The following is a 20,943-nucleotide window of genomic DNA, read 5'->3' as shown; positions in this document are numbered from 1 at the left end:
ACATTAACAGGAGGGTGAAACCTGGCACAATTAATCTCAAATACACTTATGAAAATGGGATCACTTTATGTGTGGTTTTTTTCACTACTGTATTATAAACATATCAGTATATATTTATCTTAAAAATAGTAACTGACTAATAATACATTTTGGGGATACACCAGTGTTTATTTTTTTAAAGAAGATTTTTTAAAATTTATTTATTTTAGAGAGTGAGCATGTGCATGCAAGTTGGGGAGGGGCAGAGGGAGAGTGATAGAGAATCTCAAGCAGACTCCCCGCTGAGTGCAGAGCCTGGCACGGGGCTTGATCTCATGACCATGACATCATGACCTGAGCTGAAATCAAGAGTTGGACAGTTAACTGACTGAGCCACCTAGGCGCCCCAGGATGTACCAGTGTTGAAATTATTTCCTTTCATTGGATTCTTAGGGTGCTGATGTATTTTTTGCTATTACAAATAATAATTGAGCAAACATCCTTTGTATGCACATTTTTAAATTAATTAAATTGTTTTTTACCTTTTCCTTCCACTTCACTTTCTCCCACCCTTCATCTCCCTCTGGCAACCACCAGTAGTTTCTTTGTGTCTATGAGCTTGTTTTGTTTTGTTAGATTCCTCATATAAGTAAGATAATATAGTATTTGTCTTTCTTTGTCTTGCTTATTTCACATCCATCCATGTTGTCACAAATGGCAAAATTTCATTGTTTTTTATGTCTGAATAATATTCTGTTGTATATATATATACACCACAAGTTCTTTACCGTTCATTCATTGATGGACACTAAGATTGTTTCCATTTCCTAGCTATTGTAAATAGTGCTGCATTGAACATGGGCATGAATATATCTTTTTGAATTAATGTTTTCATATTCTTTGGGAAAAACCCAAAAGTGGAATTGCTGGATCATATAATGGTAGTTCTTGTTTAAATTTTTTGAGGAACCTACATACTGTCTTTCATAGTGGCTGTACCAATTTCCATCCCTACCAACAGTGCACAAGGGTTCTTTTTCTCTACATCCTCACCAACTCTTACTTCTTGTCTTTTGGGTAATACACTTTCTAACAGGTATGAGATGATATCTCATTATGGTTTTGTTTGCATTTCCAGATGATTAGTGATTTTGACCTGTTGGCCATCTGTGTCTTCTTTGAGAAAATGCTTATTCAAGTCTTCTGATGGTTTTTAAATCAGATTGTTTGTTTTTTGCTATTGAGTTGTATGGGTTCTTTGTATATTTTGGATATTAACACCTTATATATGATTTGCAAATTTTTTAAAAAGATTTACTTATTTTAGAGAGAGAGAGAGCACGTGCACGTGCTCAGTGGGAAGGGACAGAGAAAAAGGGAGAGAGATTCTTAAGCAGACTCTGTGCTGAGTATGAAACCTGACGTAGGGCTTGTTCTCATGACCCTGAGATCACGACCTGAGCTGAAACCAAGAGTTGCATGCTTAACTGACTGTACCACCCAGGCACTCCCCCCCCTTTTTTTAAAGAACAAATAGCAAATATCTTCTTGTATTCAGTAGGTTCCCTTTTTATTTTGTTGATTGTTTTCTTTGCTGTGCAGAAGTCTTTTAGTTTGGGGCACTTGGGTGGCTTAGTTGGTTAAGTGTCTGCCTTCAGCTCAGGTCATGATCTCGGGGTCCTAGGATCGAGCCCCACATGGGGCTCCCTGCTCAGCAGGGAGCCTGCTTCTCCCTCTCCCTCTGCCTGCCACTCCCCCTGCTTGTGCTGTCTCTCTGTGTCAAATAAATAAATAAAATCTTAAAAAAACAAAAGAAGTCTTTTAGTTTTATACAGTCCCACTTGTTTATTTTTGCTTTTGTTGGTTTCACTCTTGGTGTCCATTTCAAAAGGTCATTGACAAAAAATACTTGCCTGTATTTTCTTTTAGGAGTTTTGTGGTTTCTGGTCTTACATTAAAATCTTTGATCCATTCTGAGATAATTTTTGTGTATGGCTTAAGATAGTGATCCAGTTTCATTCTTTTGCGTGTGGCTGTCCAGTTTTCTAATACCATTTATTGAAGAGATTGTCCTTTCTCATTTGTATTTCTGACTCCTTCGTTGTAAATTAATTGATCATATATGCCTGAATTCATTTCTGAGAGCAAGAGCAGGGGGTAGGGGGAAAAGCAGGCTCCCCACTGAGCAGGGAGCCAGAAAGGGGGGCTCGATCCCAGAACCCTGGGATCATGACTTGAGCTGAAGGCAGACACTTAACCCAGTGACTGAGCCACCCAGGTGCCCCAATTATGTATATGTTTTGAAGGCAATAACATATTTTAATTACTGTAGCTTTGTAATAGAGTTTGAAATCAGGGAGTGTGATGCCTTCAGCTTTTTTTTTCTTCTTTCTCAAGATTGTTTTGGCTGTTTTGGGTCTTTTGTGGTTTTATGCAAATTTTAGGATTGTTTGTTAGATTTCTTTGAAAAATGCTGTTGGAATTTTGGTAGGGATTGCATTGAACTATAGATTGCTTTGAGTAGTATGGGCATTTTAACAATATTAATTATTCCAGTACATGAGCATGGAATATCTTTTTATTTGTGTCTTCTATGAGTTCATTCATTAATGTCTTATAGTTTTTTTTTTTTTTTAAGATTTTATTTATTGATTTGACAGAGAGAGAGACCACAGCAGGCAGAGGGAGAGGGAGAAGCAGGCTTCTCGCTAAGTGTAGAGCCTGATGCGGGGCTTGATCCCAGGACGCTGGGATTATGATCTGAGCTGAAGGCAGACGCTTAACTGACTGAGCCACCCAGGCACCCCTAATGTCTTATGGTTTCAACATACAGGTTTTTCACTTCCTTGGTTAAATTTATTCCTAGGTATTTTATTCTTTTTGATGCAATTATAAATGGTATTATTTTCTTAATTTCATATTTTGCTAGTTTGTTATTAGTGTATAGAAACACAACAGATTTGTGTATTGATTTTGTATCTTGCAATATTACTGAATTTGTTTATTGGTTCTAACATCTTTTTTGATGGCATCTTTAGGGTCTTCTGTATATGTCTGTATATAATGACACTTTTACTTCTTTCTTTTAAATTTGGTTGCCTTGTATTTCTTTTTCTCACGTAATTGCTGTGGCTAGGATTTCCAATGCTGTGTTGAGTAAAAGTGGTGAACATCCTTGTTGTGTTGCTGATTTTAGAGGAAAGGCTCTCAGGTTTCATAGTTAAGTATGGTGTTAGCTGTAGGCTTTATTATGCTGAGGGACATTTCCACTTTGTTGAGAGTTTTTGTCATAAATGGATGCTTAGTTTTGTCAAATGCTTTTCCTGTATCTATTGAAATGATCATATGATCATATGATTTTTATCCTTAATTTTGTTAATGTAGTATATCACATTGTATGATTTTTGGATGTCGAGCCACCTTACATCCCTAGAGTAAATCCCACTTGATCATGATGTTTGATCTTTTTAATGAATTGTTGAATTCCATTTGCTAATATTTTGTTGAGGATTTTTGCATCTGTGTTTATAAGGGACATTAGCCTGTAACTTTTTTTCTTGTGGCGTCCTTGCTGGTTTTCATATCAGGGTAATGCTTGCTTCATAAAATGAGTTTAGTAGTATTAACTCCTAGTTTTGGATGAGTTTGAAAAGTATTGGTATTAATTCTTTTTTAAATGTTTGGTAGAACTCACCAGTGAAGCCCTCTGGTCCTGGACTTTTGTTTGCTGGGAGGTTTTTGATTACTGATTCAGTCTCCTTAATAGTTATCAGTCTGTTCAGATTTTCTGTTTTACGATGCGGTCTTGGTAGGCTGTAAGTTTCTAGGAGTTTATTCATTTCTTCTAGGTTGTCCAGTATGTTGGTGTTTGATTATTCGTACTAGTCTGTATGAATGATCTTTGTATTTCTGTAGTATCAGTTGTAACATCTCTCATTTCTGATTTTAGTTGAGTCCTGTCCCTCTTTTTTTGGTTAGTCTGACTAAAGGTTTGTTTGTCAGTTTTTTTTTTTCTTTTCAGAGAATCAGCTCTGAAATCTCAGTTGTATCTTTCTGTTATCTTTTTAACTTCTGCATCATTTATTTCTACTTTAGTCTTTGTTATTTCCTTACATCTACTGACCTGGGCTTCATTTGTTCTTTTTTTTCTTCTAGTTTTTGAGGTGTAAAATTATATTGTTTGAAACTTTTCTTATTTCTTGAGGTAGGCATTTATCACTGTAAACTTCCCTCTTAGAACTTCTTTTGCTGCACCCCATAAATTTGGGTGTTATATTTCCATTTTTGTTTGCTTTGGGATAGTTTTTGATTTTATAAAATTTTTTTCTGGGGCACCTAGCTGGCTCAGTTTGTAGAGTGTGCAACTTGATCTCAGGGTCCTGAGTTCAAGCCCCATGTTCGGTATGGAGCCTCCTTTAAAAAATAAAAATTAAGTTTAATTAATTAATTAAAATAAAAGTGGGAGAATACTGTCTTTAAAAAATTTTGTTTTTTCTTTAATCCATTTGTTCATTAGTGTATTTAATCTCTACATATTTGTGAATTTTCCAGTTTTCTTTATGTAATTGATTTCTAGTTTTGTATTGCTGTGGTTGGAAGAGATGCTTGATATGATTTCAGTCCTCCTAAATTTATTAAGACTTGTTTTGTGGTCAACATATGATCTGTTCTAGAGAATGTTCTATGTGCACTTGGGAAGAATGTTTATTCTGTTGCTTTTGTATGGAATATTCTGTATATACAGTTAAGTCCATCTGGTCTGGTATGTCATTTAAGGCTGATGTTTCATGCTGATTTTCTGTCTGGATGATCTGTCCATTGGTGTAAGTGAGGTATTGAAGTCCCCTACTGTTACGGTATTGCTGTCTGTTTCTCCATTTAGGTCTGTTAATATTTGCTTTATATATTAGGTACTCCTATAAATATTTACAAATGTCATATCCTCTTATTGGATTTACCCCTTTGTCATTATGTAATGTCCTTACTTGTCTCTAATAGTCTTTGTATTAAAATTGATTTTGTCTGATACAAGTATAGTTACCCCAGCTTTCCTTTGGTTTCTATTTGCATGGAGTGTCTTTTTCTGTGCCTTCACTTTCAGTCTGTGTATGTTATTACATTTGAAGTGAGTCTCTTACAGGCACCATATAGCTGGGTCTTGTTTTTTTTTTAATCCATTCAGCTACTCTGTGCCTTTTTTTTTTTTTTTCAGGTGAGCTCTACACCCATTGTGGAGCTCGAACTCATGACCCTGAGATCAAAAGTTACATGCTCTACTGATGGAGCCAGCCAGGCACCCCACCACTCTATGTCTTTTGATTGGAGAATTTAGTTTGTTTGATTGGAGAATTTAGTTTAAGAGTAATTAATGATAGGTATATACTTGCCATTGTGTTCATTGTTTTCCTGCTATTTTTGTAGTTCCTTTCTGTTCCTTTCTTCTCTTGCTTTCTTCCTTTGTGGTTTGATGACTTTCTTTAGTGTTATGCTTATATTTCTTTCTCTTCATCTTTTGTGTATTTACTGTAGGTTTTTGTTTTGTGATTACCATGATGCTTACATATAACAACTTGTAAGAGTCTACTTGAAGTTAATAATTTAAGTTTGATCCCATTCTAAATCCCAACATTTTAACTCCCCCTGCTACATCTTATGTACATTTTAAGGCTTTTGGCATATTATCAAATTGCATTTATTTTTTATTTTTTTAAATTATTTATTTATTTATTTGACAGCCAGTGAGAGCGGGAACACAAGCAGGGGGAGTGGGAGAGGAAGAAGCAGGCTCCCAGCTGAGGAGCCTGATGTGGGGCTCGATCCCAGACTGCTGGGATCACGCCCTGAGCCAAAGGCAGACGCTTAACGACTGAGCCACCCAGGCGCCCCCCAAATTGCATTTATTAATAGGCTAGTTGCTTATACTTACCATCCCTGAATCTGAGCTCTATTTTGTTTTGTATATGATGGTTGGTGGTTCCTCCACTCCTGATTTCTTTGTTGTTTTTTCTGTAGCATTCATTAATCTACAACGTGCCCTCTGATAAGCAGCTCAAAAATTTCCCCTAGCAGGTAAAGCTAAAACCTGTTTTTCTAGTTGAAAATAATCTTACTGAACTCCTTATGGAAAAACAAGTATTTATTACATTTGTGGTATTTGCAATGCTTGAGCCAGCCCCACCTTAAGCCCAAATATGCTCTTATTTCTTTGAGTGAAATGTCATTTCCTTAATCTAAATATAGAGACAAAACTCTAGAGCTTAAATATTAATTTAGTTATATTGCCCAGTTTTTCTCCCCTGCTGCTTTTAGCATTTGGTGGAAATCCTTTCTGAAAGCCATGTTTTTAAATGGTTTATGCAGTTGTTTCCTGTGGGCGATAAAATTTCGTTTCTTTGAATTCTAAATTTTCTCCAGTGAGTTTATGCTGTTTTCATAAAATATATATTAATCAGGAGTTCCTACAGTCCCTCTTCAGGTTCGGTAATTTACTAAAATGGCTCACGGAACTCAGGAAAACAGTTTACTTACATTACCAGTGTATCATAAGGGGTACAATTCAAGAACAGTCAAATAGAAGGGTTGGACTGGGTAAGTTGGAGGGGTGCAGAGTTTCCCTGTTTTCTCTGAGTGTGCCACTTTCCCAGTACCTCAAGGTATTCACCAATTAGGAAGCTCTCTGAACCCCATTGTTTAGAGTTTTTATGGAGGTTCCATTCTGTAGACATGAATGATTAAATCATTGGCCATTGATTAACTCAGTCTCCAGCCCTTCTTCCTTCTGGAGGTTAGGGAGTAGAGCTGAAAGTTCCAGCTCTCTAATTATATGGTCCAACTCCGGCAACCAGACCCCCTCCTGTAGCTCTCTAGGGACACCAAGTTTACCTTATTAGCATAAAATCAGGTTTGTTATTAATAACAACAAATGACATTTCTCTCCTCTCTCTCAGGAAATTCCGAGAGTTTTAGGATTTTTGTGCCAGGAACTGGAGTGAAAACCAAATATATATTTCTTACTATATCGCAGTACCCATTGTGCCTGCCATGATATCATGTTCGTGCATTTGAGATGATTTAGTTGAATATATTACTTTGTGTTGTAGCAGAATTTAGCTGCAATGTATTAGCAGATTCAGTTGCTGCATGATTCTATATGTTGAACTAACCTCCACGTCGTTGTGGTGTTCACCCATAGTTTTGTTCTCTAGAGCAGTACAGAGCAAGTCTGCTCATGCTTCAGAAAGACTGCCTTTCAGATAAAGTGTTGTTTGGAAACTGGCTTTATCACTAAGTTAATTCTGGAATAAATCAACTTGAAAACAGGTAGCTGTGCTGAGGATAATGTAATTATTCTCTACAACCCCAAAATTGCGGAGTTAAAGCCTCCTGGTGCTAATGCACCATGTTTACTGTTGTTCTAGTTCTACTTTTCCATTGGAAACCTGTATCAGTTTATAGAAATAATCCTTTGTGATCTACCAGCTCTTAGAGCACCCCCTCTACTCTTTCATCTTCTGGTGTCCAGCTAAGTTAATGGCTTTATTCTGAATTCTCCATTCGGCAAGCTATTTGTAACACATTTGCTTATAACTAAAGACTTCAACCTTAAGCAAAATAGAATGCTGAACTTTGCTGTAAAGTCCTTTTACATTTTTTGATTTGACATCTTTCCAGACCATAGAGTAAGAAGTATTTACTCATAAGGCATTTTCTAGGCAGTAAGGGAACAGATTTTATATCTCCCATGTGATTGTGCCCCTTAATATTCGTAAGTGCCAAAAAGTTCTCACAATAAAAACCACAGTGGCCAGAGCCTGTTTACCTCTCTATACTAACTTTAAAATAGCTGCTCCTTAGGGCGCCCGGCTGCCTCATCAGAAGTGTGTGTGTGACTCTTGATCTCAGGGTCGTCAGTTCAAGCCCCACGTAGGATGTAGACATTACTTAAAACTAAAACTTTAAAAAAAAATTTTATAAAGGTGTCCCTTATACTTGTTTGTATTTGCCGCATGTAGTATGCGGGAACTTGAGTAGCATAGCTGTTTTGAAACTTTATGAGGAAGTGAGTCATATCATAAGGCACTGCAGATAATCACAGAAAGCCTTCAGTGACTCCATTCATCTCTCTTTCTGAATATTTCAAGAAGTTCAGGTCAGTTCAGATACCCAGTATCTCCAACCCTGAAATAGTTTAGGGCTACCTTTTTATAAATTAATTAATATCCAGTGAAAAGTTGTCTTCCTATTTATATTCTCCCATCTACCCAGGTGCTGTCTCCAGGTTTTATTAGCTTTTTATGTATCTTTCCAGAATTTATGTATGTACAAGCAAAATGTGTATTATTTGCCCCCTTTCTTTGTACACTGTTTTTTTACCTGCTCCCCTCCCCCCAGTCAAAAACAAATAGCATATCTATGGAGACTTCCCTCAACATTTTTTACAGTTTCAGAGTATTACAATTTATAATTGTGCCATAATTTACTAATCAGACACTCTTGGCAGGCATTTAGATTTGTTTCTAGGGTGTTTTGTTTCGTTTTGTTTTAAATAACCTTGCACTTGGTGCACCTGGGTGACTCAGTTGGTTGACTCTTGATTTTGGCTCAGGTCATGATTTTGGGGTAATGAGATCGAGCCCCATATTGGACTCTGCACTGAGCTTAGAGCCTGCTTAAGATTCTCTCTCTCTCCCTTTGCCTAACCCCCACCACTTGCTCACAACCCCCCCTGAAAAAAATAAATAAAAAAATAAAATGATTTCCCAAAATGATATTTAAATAACCTTGTACAATATGCCCATATGAAAATATATTCTAGAGCCATCTTAATTTTGTGGGACTAATATAAACAAAAAAACACTGTAGTCAAGAGGTTCAACTTTAATTGATTCAGCTATTATTCTTTATTGTGAGGTGGACCTTGAGTTATATGGGAGAATAGAAGAAATGATCTTATCAAACTTTGAAGGTTAGGAAAACTATATCCATTTAGCCCTTTTTTTTTTTTTTTAAAGATTTTATTTATTTATTAGACAGAGATAGAGAGCCAGTGAGAGAGGGAACACAAGCAGGGGGAGTGGGAGAGGAAGAAGCAGGCTCGTGGTGGAGGAGCCTGACGTGGGGCTCGATCCCATAACGCTGGGATCATGCCCTGAGCCAAAGGCAGACGCTTAACCGCTGTGCCACCCAGGCGCCCCTAGCCCTTTTTTTAAAAAAAAAAAGATTTTATTTATTTGAGAGTGAAGAGAGCGAGAGAGAGCATGAGCAGGGAGGAGAGGGAGAAGCAGTTTCCCTGTGAGCAGGGAGCCCAACGTGGGGCTCAATCCCAGGACCCCGAGATCATGACCTGAGCTGAAGGCAGACGCTTAACTGACTGAGCTACCCAGGTGCCCCAAGCTGCCGCCGCCTTTTTTTTTTTTTTTTTTTTTAAGTGGGCTCCACACCCAGCACGGAGCCAAATGTGGGGGCTTGAACTGATGACCCTAAGATCAAGACCTGAGCTGAGATTGGATGCTTAACCAACTGAGCCACCCAGGTGCCCCTCTTAACCTTTTTAAGTAGAGAAATTTTACTACACGTTATCACCCTTCAGATATTTTAGAGGCATCCTTAACTTTTTTTCTTCTCCCTTCTGTCAGTCTGGTCAGTCACCATGCATTACATCTTCCATCCTAGTACCATTTGTATTTGACCCTTTTCCAATCCCACTACAGCACCTTATCCAGCCTAGTTATTCACACCAGGATATATCTGCACTCAGACTTTTCTGCATGCATAATATTGGTAATGGCCAATGTTTATTGAATACCTCCTGTGTACTAGGCACTCTACTAACTGCTCCTTATGTACTGATCATTTCAATCCTTTCAACTACTCTCTGAGATTATGGTAATATTTCCATTTCACAGGTAAAGAAATTGAAGCACAGAGAGATTATGTAGCTAAGAAGTAGTGGAGTCAAACAGCTCTGAGATGGTCTCAGTTCTTAAAAAGTTAATGTCCTGAGGAGCCTGGGTGGCTCAGTCGGTTAAGCGTTTAAACATCTGCCTTTGGCTCAGGTCATGATTCCAGGGTCCTGGGATCGAGCCCTGCATCGGGCTCCCTGCTAAGCAGGAAATCTGCTTCCCCCTCTCCCTCTGCATCTCCTCCCGGCTTGTGCTTTTTTTTTTTCTCTCTCTCTCTCTCTCTCAAATAAATAAAATATTTTTTTAAAAAAAGTTAATGTCCTAATTAGGACAAATAGGAAACCATTCCTTCAAACTAGGAATGCCACACTAGCCTGGAGTAGAAAGGAAAGAGTGGGCTGAGAAAATGGAGATTTTTTACAGAAGAGAGGGATGTAGGTGAGTAAATGGAGGTTACTTGGAAGAACATATGAGATGGGGAAAAGTCATGAGTACCCCACAAGGACTGAGTTTGTAAAATTGGCAGATGCTGTCAGCCAGACCAGCATGGAACTGGTGTCAGATTCATTTGGAAAGCTTTTCAAATTTTGTTGGTTCCTGACCCCATTCCTGAGCTGCTCCAGATTTTTTTTTTTTTTAGATTTTATTTATTTATTCGACAGAGATAAAGACAGCCAGCGAGAGAGGGAACACAAGCAGGGGGAGTGGGAGAGGAAGAAGCAGGCTCATAGCAGAGGAGCCTGATGTGGGGCTCGATCCCAGAACGCCGGGATCATGCCCTGAGCCGAAGGCAGACGCTTAACCGCTGTGCCACCCAGGCGCCCCTGCTCCAGAATTTAGATGGTGTGAGGGAGGGCGGTAGAATCTGTGGTATTGATATCATCACAGGCCAGGGAACCACTGACTAAAGAAGGCAGAAGATGATGGAGTTGACTGGAGCAGGAGGATGCTTTTTCTGAGAAATACTAAGAGTTAATATGATGAGTAGGGCCAAGTCACATGAGGAAAGGCCAGGCTGAAGAGTTCAGAGTTGAAGAAGTCAGCACTGGAGAGTGAGTCACTGGGTTAGTTGGCAGATGTGTTATAAGCAGTGCTGTAAGCAGACGTTTTCGACAGCAGTATCAGGAAGGAAAGGCAGCAATAAGAACCAAGCTAGGAGACAGTTACAGGAAACTGAAAACCATAATATCACTATGAGACTCTTACAAAGGAGTAGACGTTTTGCTATGGCCGCTTTGTCTAAGACATGAATTAGTAAATTTGTGATCTGAGGTTCAACTAAGAATATTTTATGTGCAAAGAGTATCAAAAAATAAGAGACCTGGGGTGCCTGGCTGGCTCAGTTGGTAGAGCATGCAACTTTTGATCCTTGAGGCTGTGAGTTTGAGTCCCACATTGGGGTGTAGAGATTACTTAAAAAATAAAATCTAAAAAAAAAAAAAAAAAGGTAAGAGACCCACTTTCCAAATTGAGCGATATGTAAGAATTGACTTTGGGGTTGTACTTCTATACAATTAACCTAGTGTTTTATTTCTGAGAGAGAGGGGCACCATAACAAGTGATAATAAGTAGAAGTCACAGTTATCTTCTTTGACTAACTTTAAATAATCTAAGTTTTACCTGTTAGTTATGAATTTATTCATCAAAAATCCCTTCTAAGTCTGTATTTTCCAAATTTACTACTTGCAGGACCTTTCAGGACTCTGTCTCACTCTGCGGTTTTGTCAGAGATTCTGGCATGGCAAAGAGATTAAGAACACAGGCTCTGGAATGAGACCAACTGTACTAAAATCCCAGGTTGGCCACATACCAAACTATATGACATTGAGATTCAATCTCCCTTTTCCCCAGTTTCCGAATCTATAAAATGAAAATATGATAGAACTTACCATAAAATAAGATTGTTAGGATTAATAGTTGGGGCGCCTGAGTGGCTCAGTTGGTTAACTGTCCGACTCTTGATCTCAGCTCAAATCTTGATCTCAGGGTTGTGAGTTCAAGCCCTGTGTAGCCTACTTAAAAAAAAAGTTAAAAGAATTAATAGAGATGATGCCTGGTTCAAAGTAACCACTCAAATTTTAGCTATTATTTAGTAATAGAAATAATAGTGTTTGCTTTTAAAAAAACATCACTCTTGGAGCAGCATAGAGGATAGAATTAGAGAAGGCAAGAATAGGTAGGAGAGCTCAGTTAAGAGGCCATCACAGTAAACCAGACAAGAAGTGATGCTAGCTTGAGCAGGTATGGAATGCCACTATAAGTAAATTTGATGGGGTGCCTGGGTAGCTCAGTCAGTTAAGCATCTGACTCTTGATTTTAGCTCAGGTCATGAGATTGAGTCCTGCATTGGCTCTGCACTGAGCGTGGAGCCTGCTTAAGATTCTCTCTCTCCCTCTCCCCCTCCCCTTGCCCCACTCACATGTGCATGCACATGCATGCTCTCTCTCTCTCTCTCTCTCTCTCTCTCAAAAAAAATGTAGATAGATTTGAGTGATATTTAGGAAGTAAAATTGACAGAAACTTAATGGAGTAAATAGAAGGTCATTGAGAGAGAACAATGGATTTTTTTTAGGTTTCTGGCCTAGGCATCTGGATGAATGGAGACCCAATTTGGTGGGGCATGGATGATGGGGCTAGGAGAGATTTTTATGATTTTAGTTTCGGATATTGAGTATTTTAAGTGCAAGGTAGGATTTAGTCATTTGCATTTTTAAGAAGCTGCTGAATGGGTGGAATGTATACCACAGTTTAAGAACTGTTGTTATGAAAGGACGCCTGGGTGGCTCAGTTGGTTAGGCGTCTGCCTTCAGCTCAGGTCATGATCCTGCTCATCAGGGAGCCTGCTTCTCCTTCTCCTTCTCCTGCCTGCTGTCCTCTCTGCTTGTGCTCTCTCTCTGTCAAATGAATACATAAAATCTTTAAAAAAAAATAACTGTTGGTATGAAGTTAAAAAATAGAGGTAGACGTATAGTTGGATATTTGGTCTGAAGTTCAGAAGAGTTGGGGTTGGGTATATGTAAATTTAGAGGTAGTCTGCATACAGAAGGTAAATGAAACCACAGGTGAGGATGACTGTGTGTGGAGCAAGAAGAGAAGGGAATCTAAAATTGACCATGAGAACTCCAAAATGTAAAAGCCAGGAAGAGGAAGACAAGCATGTATGGAGTGGTGAGTGTAAGAAAGAAGACTAGAGAGTGGTAAGGCAAGAAGACAAAGGAAGAAAGTGCTTTAAAAAGGAGAGAGTGGTCGTGGAAAATGAGCACTATGATTATCCATGAGGCTTACAGGCATGGAGGTTTACAGGTGACCTTTTGAAGAGCTGTGTGCAGGATGGAGGTGGGTACCCCACCTGAAGAGTGAACGGGACGTTGTGAAATGTAGTCATTTCTTAAGATGTTAGCTTCGATAGCTGGACAGGGAAAGGGTTTGAGGGAGGGATTTTTTTTTTTCCCTAAGGTGGGGGAATTTGATTGTGTTTAAGTGATTTCCAGGCTGGCTGCCACGGAGCGGGGTGTTGAATACATGAGAGAGAGGATAATGGATAAGATCTCTGCAAGAGCAATGGGACCCGAAGCTCAAGTGGAGAAATTGTCTTAGTTATGAGGGGAGGCATGTTTAGTACAGTAGGAGAGAACAAAGAAAGGAATGGATGTGGATATAGGGGGAAAAAATACTGATGCATTGTATGATAACACAGTTTTGGTGACCTGGAGTTCTGTGTTTTCTGTTTCTGGGGAAGTAATGGGGGTTTGGACAAGAGGCCACATTTCTGTCTAGCCTGCTCTTGGGCCAGCCCAGCAATTTGCTTGACTTTTGTTCCCTTTGGTCACTAGCCCTTTGGCCTCAGTAAGGCCACCCATCCCTTCCGTTTCTTGGAAGTGAGACCTGGGCCCATGTACCCCAGTGCAGTGCATCAGCCTAGTTTGAACTTCTTGTCTGGATTTCTTTTACTTTTTCCCCAGGCAGGGAGACTAAAACTAAACAATTACGGTCCTGATGAACTATTTTAGTAACCACGTAGATATACTATGTTTTTCTTTAGAAATCTAATCTATATTTGTCATTTTTAATAACTGAGTTCTCTAGTGTACATCAATTATAAGCTTGTTTTATTTATCAGAAATTTATTAAGCTCACATTGTGGGCCAGGCACTATGCTAGGCACTTGTTATAATGGATTAAATAAGATATGGCTGCCTCAAGGAGCTGGGAGAGACTACTACCAACACACACACCCCTGACTTTTTTCACTTGATAAATTCATAGACTTCAGAATATCTAGATCTGGGGGCGCCTGGGTGGCGCAGTCGTTAAGCGTCTGCCTTTGGCTCAGGGCGTGATCCTAGCGTTCTGGGATCGAGCCCCACATCAGGCTCCTCCACTGGGAGCCTGCCTCTTCCTCTCCCACTCCCCCTGCTTGTGTTCCCTCTCTCACTGGCTGTCTCTCTCTGTCAAATAGATAAAATAAAATCTTAAAAAAAAAAAAGAATATCTAGATCTGAATGCAACTTTTTTTTGCAAAAAAGGGCCAAATTACTATCTCTTTGAGACTCTCATGAAAGGCATCTTTCATTTATGTATTATACAACTCAGATGGTCCCTTTTCCTTATACTCTGTTACTTGTTCATGCTGCGTCTACAATTAAAATGCAGAATTTTCCCCTCCTGAAGTAGAGTGTTTTTACTGTACATCAGGTGGTCTTAACCTGGGTTTTGTAGATCTCAGTGTATCTAGGGATTGGTGGTTTTGTGGGTTAATCGACCTTCCCAAATTATATGCAACATTGAATGTGTATACATGGGTTCTTAGAGTAGAAACTCTCAAAGAATTCTGTCACACCAAAATATTAAGAACCACTGTACAATTACAATCCTTATATAATAGGTTTTGTCCTATGACTATTTCATACCATTTACTATTTAGATTTTCTCACAAGAGGAAAGGGAAATTGAAGGTGTGATATTTCATAATTGCACTTCTTAAAATTTATACAATTTTTTAGTATTGATACAACTTTTGAAATTGGCATTTAAACATTAGAATTTCTTTTTACATTATCTAACAATATTATAAGAGTTTTTGTTGCAAATATATTTTTTGTTTGTCTTTAGTACCAGGGCCCTCTGGTGATAACGGCATCAGTATTACCATGATCTTGATGGCCTGGATGGTTATTGCAGTGATCTTGTTTCTACTGAGACCTCCTAATCTAAGAGGATCCAACCTAACTGGCAAGCCAACCAGTCCTCATAATGTAAGTGTTGTGGATTAGAAATTCATTTGGGTAGTGGATAGGGGTATGGCCTGAGAATGGGAGTAGTTTGTTGAAATACCAGAATTAGCAAACGGAAGATTTAACCCACAGAATAAATTCTTCCAGTACAGTCCTTGTAAATCTTGCAACCTGCAATGGCTTAGTGTTCATGGAGTTACATACAGAGAAAAGCACAGACCAGTAGCCCAAAAAGAATTTTAAAACACATTCCAATCTTCACTCACATTCCAGTCTTTCTTAATATAAAAAATGATCCAGTTTGTAATAATCCACAGCAGTATTTCTCAAATCTCAGTCTTCCACTCCCCAGTTCCTCACAGTTGATCCCTTGCTTCTCATGGTTCCAGCTCCCTAAATTCTCTTACTAGCTACAGTTCAAATGTTTTTCCCTCTACTTCATTTTCTCCCCTTCTGTTTTAGCTAATAAATACAGTAAGAGGCCCTGAGCCTATCTGGTGAAATCCTGTTTTCCTCTTGTTTTCCCATCCAATTTCTCTTAAACTCTCTCAGTTCTGCATCATAATAGATCAACTGAACTGACAAAGGAGAGGTAGGATCATTCATGTTGGTAAATCTTGATAGTCATGATTACTACCATTTTTAGAACCTTCTAGATAAAAAAATATGGTAAATAAAGTGACCCAACAGGGAGTTTTTTGGTGCTGTCTTTAACAGAAACTTCATTGAAGAATTCCTTTTAATTGTTTTGAGAACTGGTATTTATATTTTTTTCTTTTCTACTTGCCTTGGATATTACCTCTTTAAAGATATTTACATGATGAATTCACTTGTTGAACACCAAGTTATCCCACTAATTCCTGTCTCCAAGCTTCTCCCCATGTGGAATTCTTAAAATAATTTCTTTTTTTCCATAATCTTGTATTGCTAATATTAGAAGTTTAGGTAAACTAATTCCTTACGTAGGAGAAAGCAAATGTGGAATGATAATTGGTCAGTGCTTTGGTTTGTTTAGGAATAGAACATTTAGATATGTAGCCATGCTGACTTTAAGAAAGAAGGCATCATTAGCACTATATAAAAAGCCTTAAATTTGTTTTTTGTTTCACTTGGAGAAGAAGGTATGTCTTAAACAGCTTGTATATTGTCTTGATAAGATGCTTTCTCTTTGGTGTTTTTTCTTACTTTCTAGATACAGTTTTATTACTTTCATATCAAAGAGCAACTTCCTCAACATTTGCAGCTAAAGAAATCCAACTTAATAAGCTGGCCTAGAAGCCATCGAAAGGGACAGAACTTTAAGATGACAGCCCCTAAACCTTACTTCGTTTTGGCCAGCAGTTCTAGAATAGTAGGCCCACCACCCTAGGAGTAAGCAAGAAAACATGTTGACTAGTTTCAAGTAGAAAACTGACCACCTTCAACCAGGGCCTCATATAACATGTCGGAGAAGAAATGGAATCTTCCTGAAGATTCCTAAAAGCTCTGATCTTTCCAGTTCAAATACTTTCTCTTGCAAGTAACAAAGATCAGCTCCACCTGGTTTAAACAAGTGGCTCATTTGGTTTACACATTAGAAAATCCAGAGGTAGGGTCAGTGTTTAGATTTACACTATCACCAAAGACCTACTTTCTTTCTTCATACCATCAGCTTCATTCAGAAGTGGGCTCCCTTTGTGGTCATATGATGCCTGCCAGTAGCAACTGGAGCCACATGCTTCCCCATTGATGTTCTGTAGTGAGAAGCAAGTCTCTCCCTTCACTTTGTAGTGTGCTCAGTCACTGTAAGCAAGAGGGATGATGCTACTTGTATTGGTTTAAATGTCACCTCTGGAGCTGTCAGGGAGAGCAGTTTCATCTAAATCATATCACTGTTACACAGTTTTCCTTTCTTCATGCCACAGGGAGGAATGAGACAAACATAGGTGAATTATAGTATTAATTTAGTGTTCCCTCGTGCAAAAACATATGAAAAGTTCAAATAAGTATATGATTAGGGATTGGAGGGTGGGGGGCATGCTGTTCAGTTCTTACTATATGTGTTAGATTGGTTGCACTGGGATTCAAGAAGTCAGTTCCATAATTTCTGTCTTTCTAATGCCAGGGACAAGATCCACCAGCCCCTCCTGTGGACTAACTTTGTGATATGGGAAGTGAAAATAGTTAACACCTTGCACGACCAAATGAACGAAGATGACCAGAGTACTCTTAACCCCATTAGACTGTTTTTCCTTTTGCATCTGCAATATGGGATGGTATTGTTTTCATGAGCTTCTAGAAATTTCACTCGCAAGCTTATTTTTGCTTCCTGTGTTATCACCATTCCTTTTTACAGTATATTTGAGTAAATGATTATATTAAAAAAGTTACATGGGTTTTTTTGGTTATCCTAAACTTAAACATTCCACTCATTCTATTTGTAACTGTGATCATAATTTTTTGTGATGATTTCTGGCCTGATTGAAGGAAATTTGAGATTCTGCCTTTTAAATATTTTAAGTAGTTTTGATAGGTTTTAAAATTGCTTTTTTTCATAAGGTATTTATAAAGTTACTTGGGGTTGTCTAGATTGTATGAAAAAAAAAATTAGAACCACACCGTATTTACATTTACCTTAATAGGTTATTTGTGGGTGGCAGTTTTTTCTAGTTCTTGGGACTGTGGGCAGCCTTTGGAATATTTTACAAATCTGTGTCATCCACTACAACTGGCTTATGTGTCTAGAAAAAGAGGGATAAGAAATGAAATAGTTGTTTACTAAGTTTTTTATTCCCACAAAAATGTCTAATATTAGGAGAACTTTAAATAAACATGATTTAAATATGGTAGATGATTTACAATCCAGTATAGCCTTATAAGGTTCATGAAAGGAGGAAAAAAGTTAATGCTTTCTGCCTTTGCCAGGTATATTCTATACAGTAATAATTTAAGCTATAATTTATTTGTTAAATGGGTGCCTCTCAGGAACCTTCTTTTCTGTTCTAACACTTCCCTCTTAAATGGAACTATCTTAAAGCTGTATTGGGGGCCTATTTGGTTACTGACATTTGAATGCTATTTACTTATTTAGTCTATTTTTTTCTGTGAAGAAGAAAGTGAGTCTTTTGTTATCCTTCTGACTTCAGAAAATATTTGATGGTTTACTCCAAGAGAAAAGGAGGAAAATGAAAAAGCAATCAAGGATCTTTTTCTCACCCCTTATCTCATTCTTGTTTAGTCATAAGATGGATTGGGGTGGGGAGGAGCATTAATATAAGTAAAATTTTGAAATGTATAAAAGTAAAAGGTTGCATTGTTTTGCTCAGTTTGAAAGAATATGAATACAAATGGCATAAAAACAAGTCTGCATGACCTATGTGGTTATGGAATTTTTTTCTTAGCAAGTGATTACAGTTGGTTTATGGCGGCTAGAAGATATTTTGCTATCGATGTAAGGATTTTCCTCCCAGATCAGTCTAGCTTTTCACTGTATCGATCTGAGAAATTACTTGTATGAATTAATAAACTTCTCTATATCATTGTACTGTTTAATAGAGTCTCTGATACAATTGTGTGATGCTCCTAGGGTATTTTTTCCCCCTTTATTATGATTACATTTTAGGCCATAAACTTTTTAAGGGCTTCATTTCATTATATAACCCAGTGCTGACTGCTTGCATTCCTTCTGTGCATCTTAGTGTTGTGCTCAACTTCTTCACAGAGTGTCACCTACTCTTAATTACTTGTACTAAATAAGGGGTATCGTAACACAGGTAAGTCAAATCTTGGGTAAGTGAGCACCGTAGATTTAAGGTTCTTCCTCTTTCTGTGGCCTACTGGAAGCCTTCCCACCTTTATGGCTGTTAGTGCAGAAAGGGCAGGGATGGCATAGGATGGAGTTAAATCTCTATAAGCATTCCCTTTTCTGCCCTTGGCCCCTGGACGTTGAAGGCTTGCACATACATCCTGACAGTCTGTTCTCTAAGCTGCTAGAAAGCCAATCTCTGGCAGAGATACTGATGCATTCACTGAATCTGTGGCTCACAGATAATTGAGAATTGGCTTTGGTTGAAGCCAATTGGCCTTGAGATGGAAACAGAATGTCTGGTGTTAGCTAGAGACCTACAAATCTAGAGTCTTATTCCTGGTTCTTCATTTCTGTCGTATACACTTAATTGACAGTACATCTAGTATATTAACCTTTTCTATATGGACCATCTATTTAATTAGCAATGAAAGTTCCTAGAGAAATATTTAGTTTTGGTTTTTTTGCTTGTAAAATTTCTCTGCATTCCTGAGAAAGGCCACATACTACTGCATATAAAGTATTCCTGTTAATCTAACTAGTAATTTATATTATTCTATTTAATTCTTAAAGCTTCTACATGTGGCCTTTTTATTGAGCACACTCTTATTCATTACTTGGCTTACAGTCACCTGAACTGTGGCTACAATCATTTTTAAATCTGGAAAAAAGAAAGATAAAGCGTCATATTTTAATCACTTTTGGCTCTTAAATATTCCACAAACAACATTAAATTTATTTTGTTTTAGAGTCATTTAATGTCCCTTATGCAAAATAATGTTTTCTTGCTTTCCATATGGAAAAAGTTAACATTGGAACTGTGTATAGTAAAGATTTTATCATGTATCTATCCAAGCACTATCCTATGGCCAGCAAGTCATATTTTAAATAACTTGCAGAGATTTTCCAAAGTAACTATTAGGTTCAGCTATTCTATGGTTACTTTTAGTGTCATTGTGGTGTGTGATGTGATCGTGTTTACAGAATTACTGAATATTTTATTTTCAAAAGAACCTTGAAAATTTATCACTCTGAATTAAAGCCTGTCACTCTAAATAAACGTGCTAAAATTTGACCAGCTCATCAGCTCAAGACACAAAACGGCAACTTGAAGGAGAAATGAAGAGTTTACACACAATGGGTTAAATTTTTGTTGTTGCAATAGTAGGTTTAGTCTTAAGATGATATTTCTAAATGAAAAAGCATATGTATTTGTTACCATGTCTGATGATTACTTTGTTAAAAGCGAAAGTGGTCATGTGATGTACTAAATATTAATTGCTGTTTTTAAATGTTTAAATCATGCCAAACAAATCATGTCTGTGCCATCCAGGGTTTATTGTAATCTTTTACTGAGTACTTGGACTGGGATAAAGGGCTTGTACTATGCACTTTTTATTAATGAATAAATAGAAAACGTTAGTAATGTATTGTTTTCTGTTTGGCTTTTGTGGGAAATGAAGTAAGCATCTTTTGCTTAGTAAGATGTTTACATCCTTTATTAAACAGTTTTATCGTAAGACTTTTTACCCCTAACTAAAGACCTTGCATAGAGAGAACTTTAAGTTACAAGAAAAATATTTATGTAATAGCAGTGGGGCCAATATTCAGAAGTAGGGATTCTGAGAATCTCTAGGAAATTAGATCCCAATTACATTTCTTATTCTTTTTTTTTTATTTCTTCCTAGAATACAGGGTTAATAGACATTTGCTTTGAGGGAATAATATCCAATAGTGTTAATTATATATTTGGGCAGACCTGTGTTACTTCAAAGGAGTTAGATATGTAACTGTACTGAACACACACAAAAGTAAAGATTTGCTTTTGTCTTATGACCTGGAATGCACCCAGATACTAGAGATCATTAATCCCCATGTACAGGTAAAAATGGTAAAATTGCTCTGGCATGGTCAGTGTCTGTGTGATACTTAGGTGTTCTTTTAAAATAGCAAAATTTGTGAAATACATAATTTCCTGGAGATAGTTAATGATTTCAATCTAAAGTTTGTCGTGTGTATGTCAGTAGATACATGAACCCCTGTA

At 37.7% G+C, this 20,943-nt stretch overlaps 1 protein-coding gene across 5 annotated transcripts in view; it reads left to right on the top strand.

The window, feature by feature from the left end:
- Positions 1-20,327, top strand: part of SMIM14 (small integral membrane protein 14) — a 75,313-nt gene extending 54,986 nt beyond the window's left edge. For all 5 annotated transcript variants that reach the window (XM_048212090.2, XM_026508757.4, XM_026508760.4 and 2 more), the window contains 2 exons: positions 14,994-15,136; positions 17,220-20,327. In XM_048212090.2, the coding sequence (XP_048068047.1) occupies positions 14,994-15,136; positions 17,220-17,252 (176 nt within the window). In that variant the 3' untranslated portion in view covers positions 17,253-20,327. The remainder of the gene's footprint in view (positions 1-14,993; positions 15,137-17,219) is intronic.
- Positions 20,328-20,943: the final 616 nt, after the last annotated feature.

This window comes from Ursus arctos, unplaced genomic scaffold, assembly GCF_023065955.2.
Source record: "Ursus arctos isolate Adak ecotype North America unplaced genomic scaffold, UrsArc2.0 scaffold_9, whole genome shotgun sequence".
Classification (NCBI taxonomy): domain Eukaryota; kingdom Metazoa; phylum Chordata; class Mammalia; order Carnivora; family Ursidae; genus Ursus; species Ursus arctos.
Note: the sequence above shows the minus strand (reverse complement) of the source record. Positions and strands in the feature narration are given on the sequence as shown.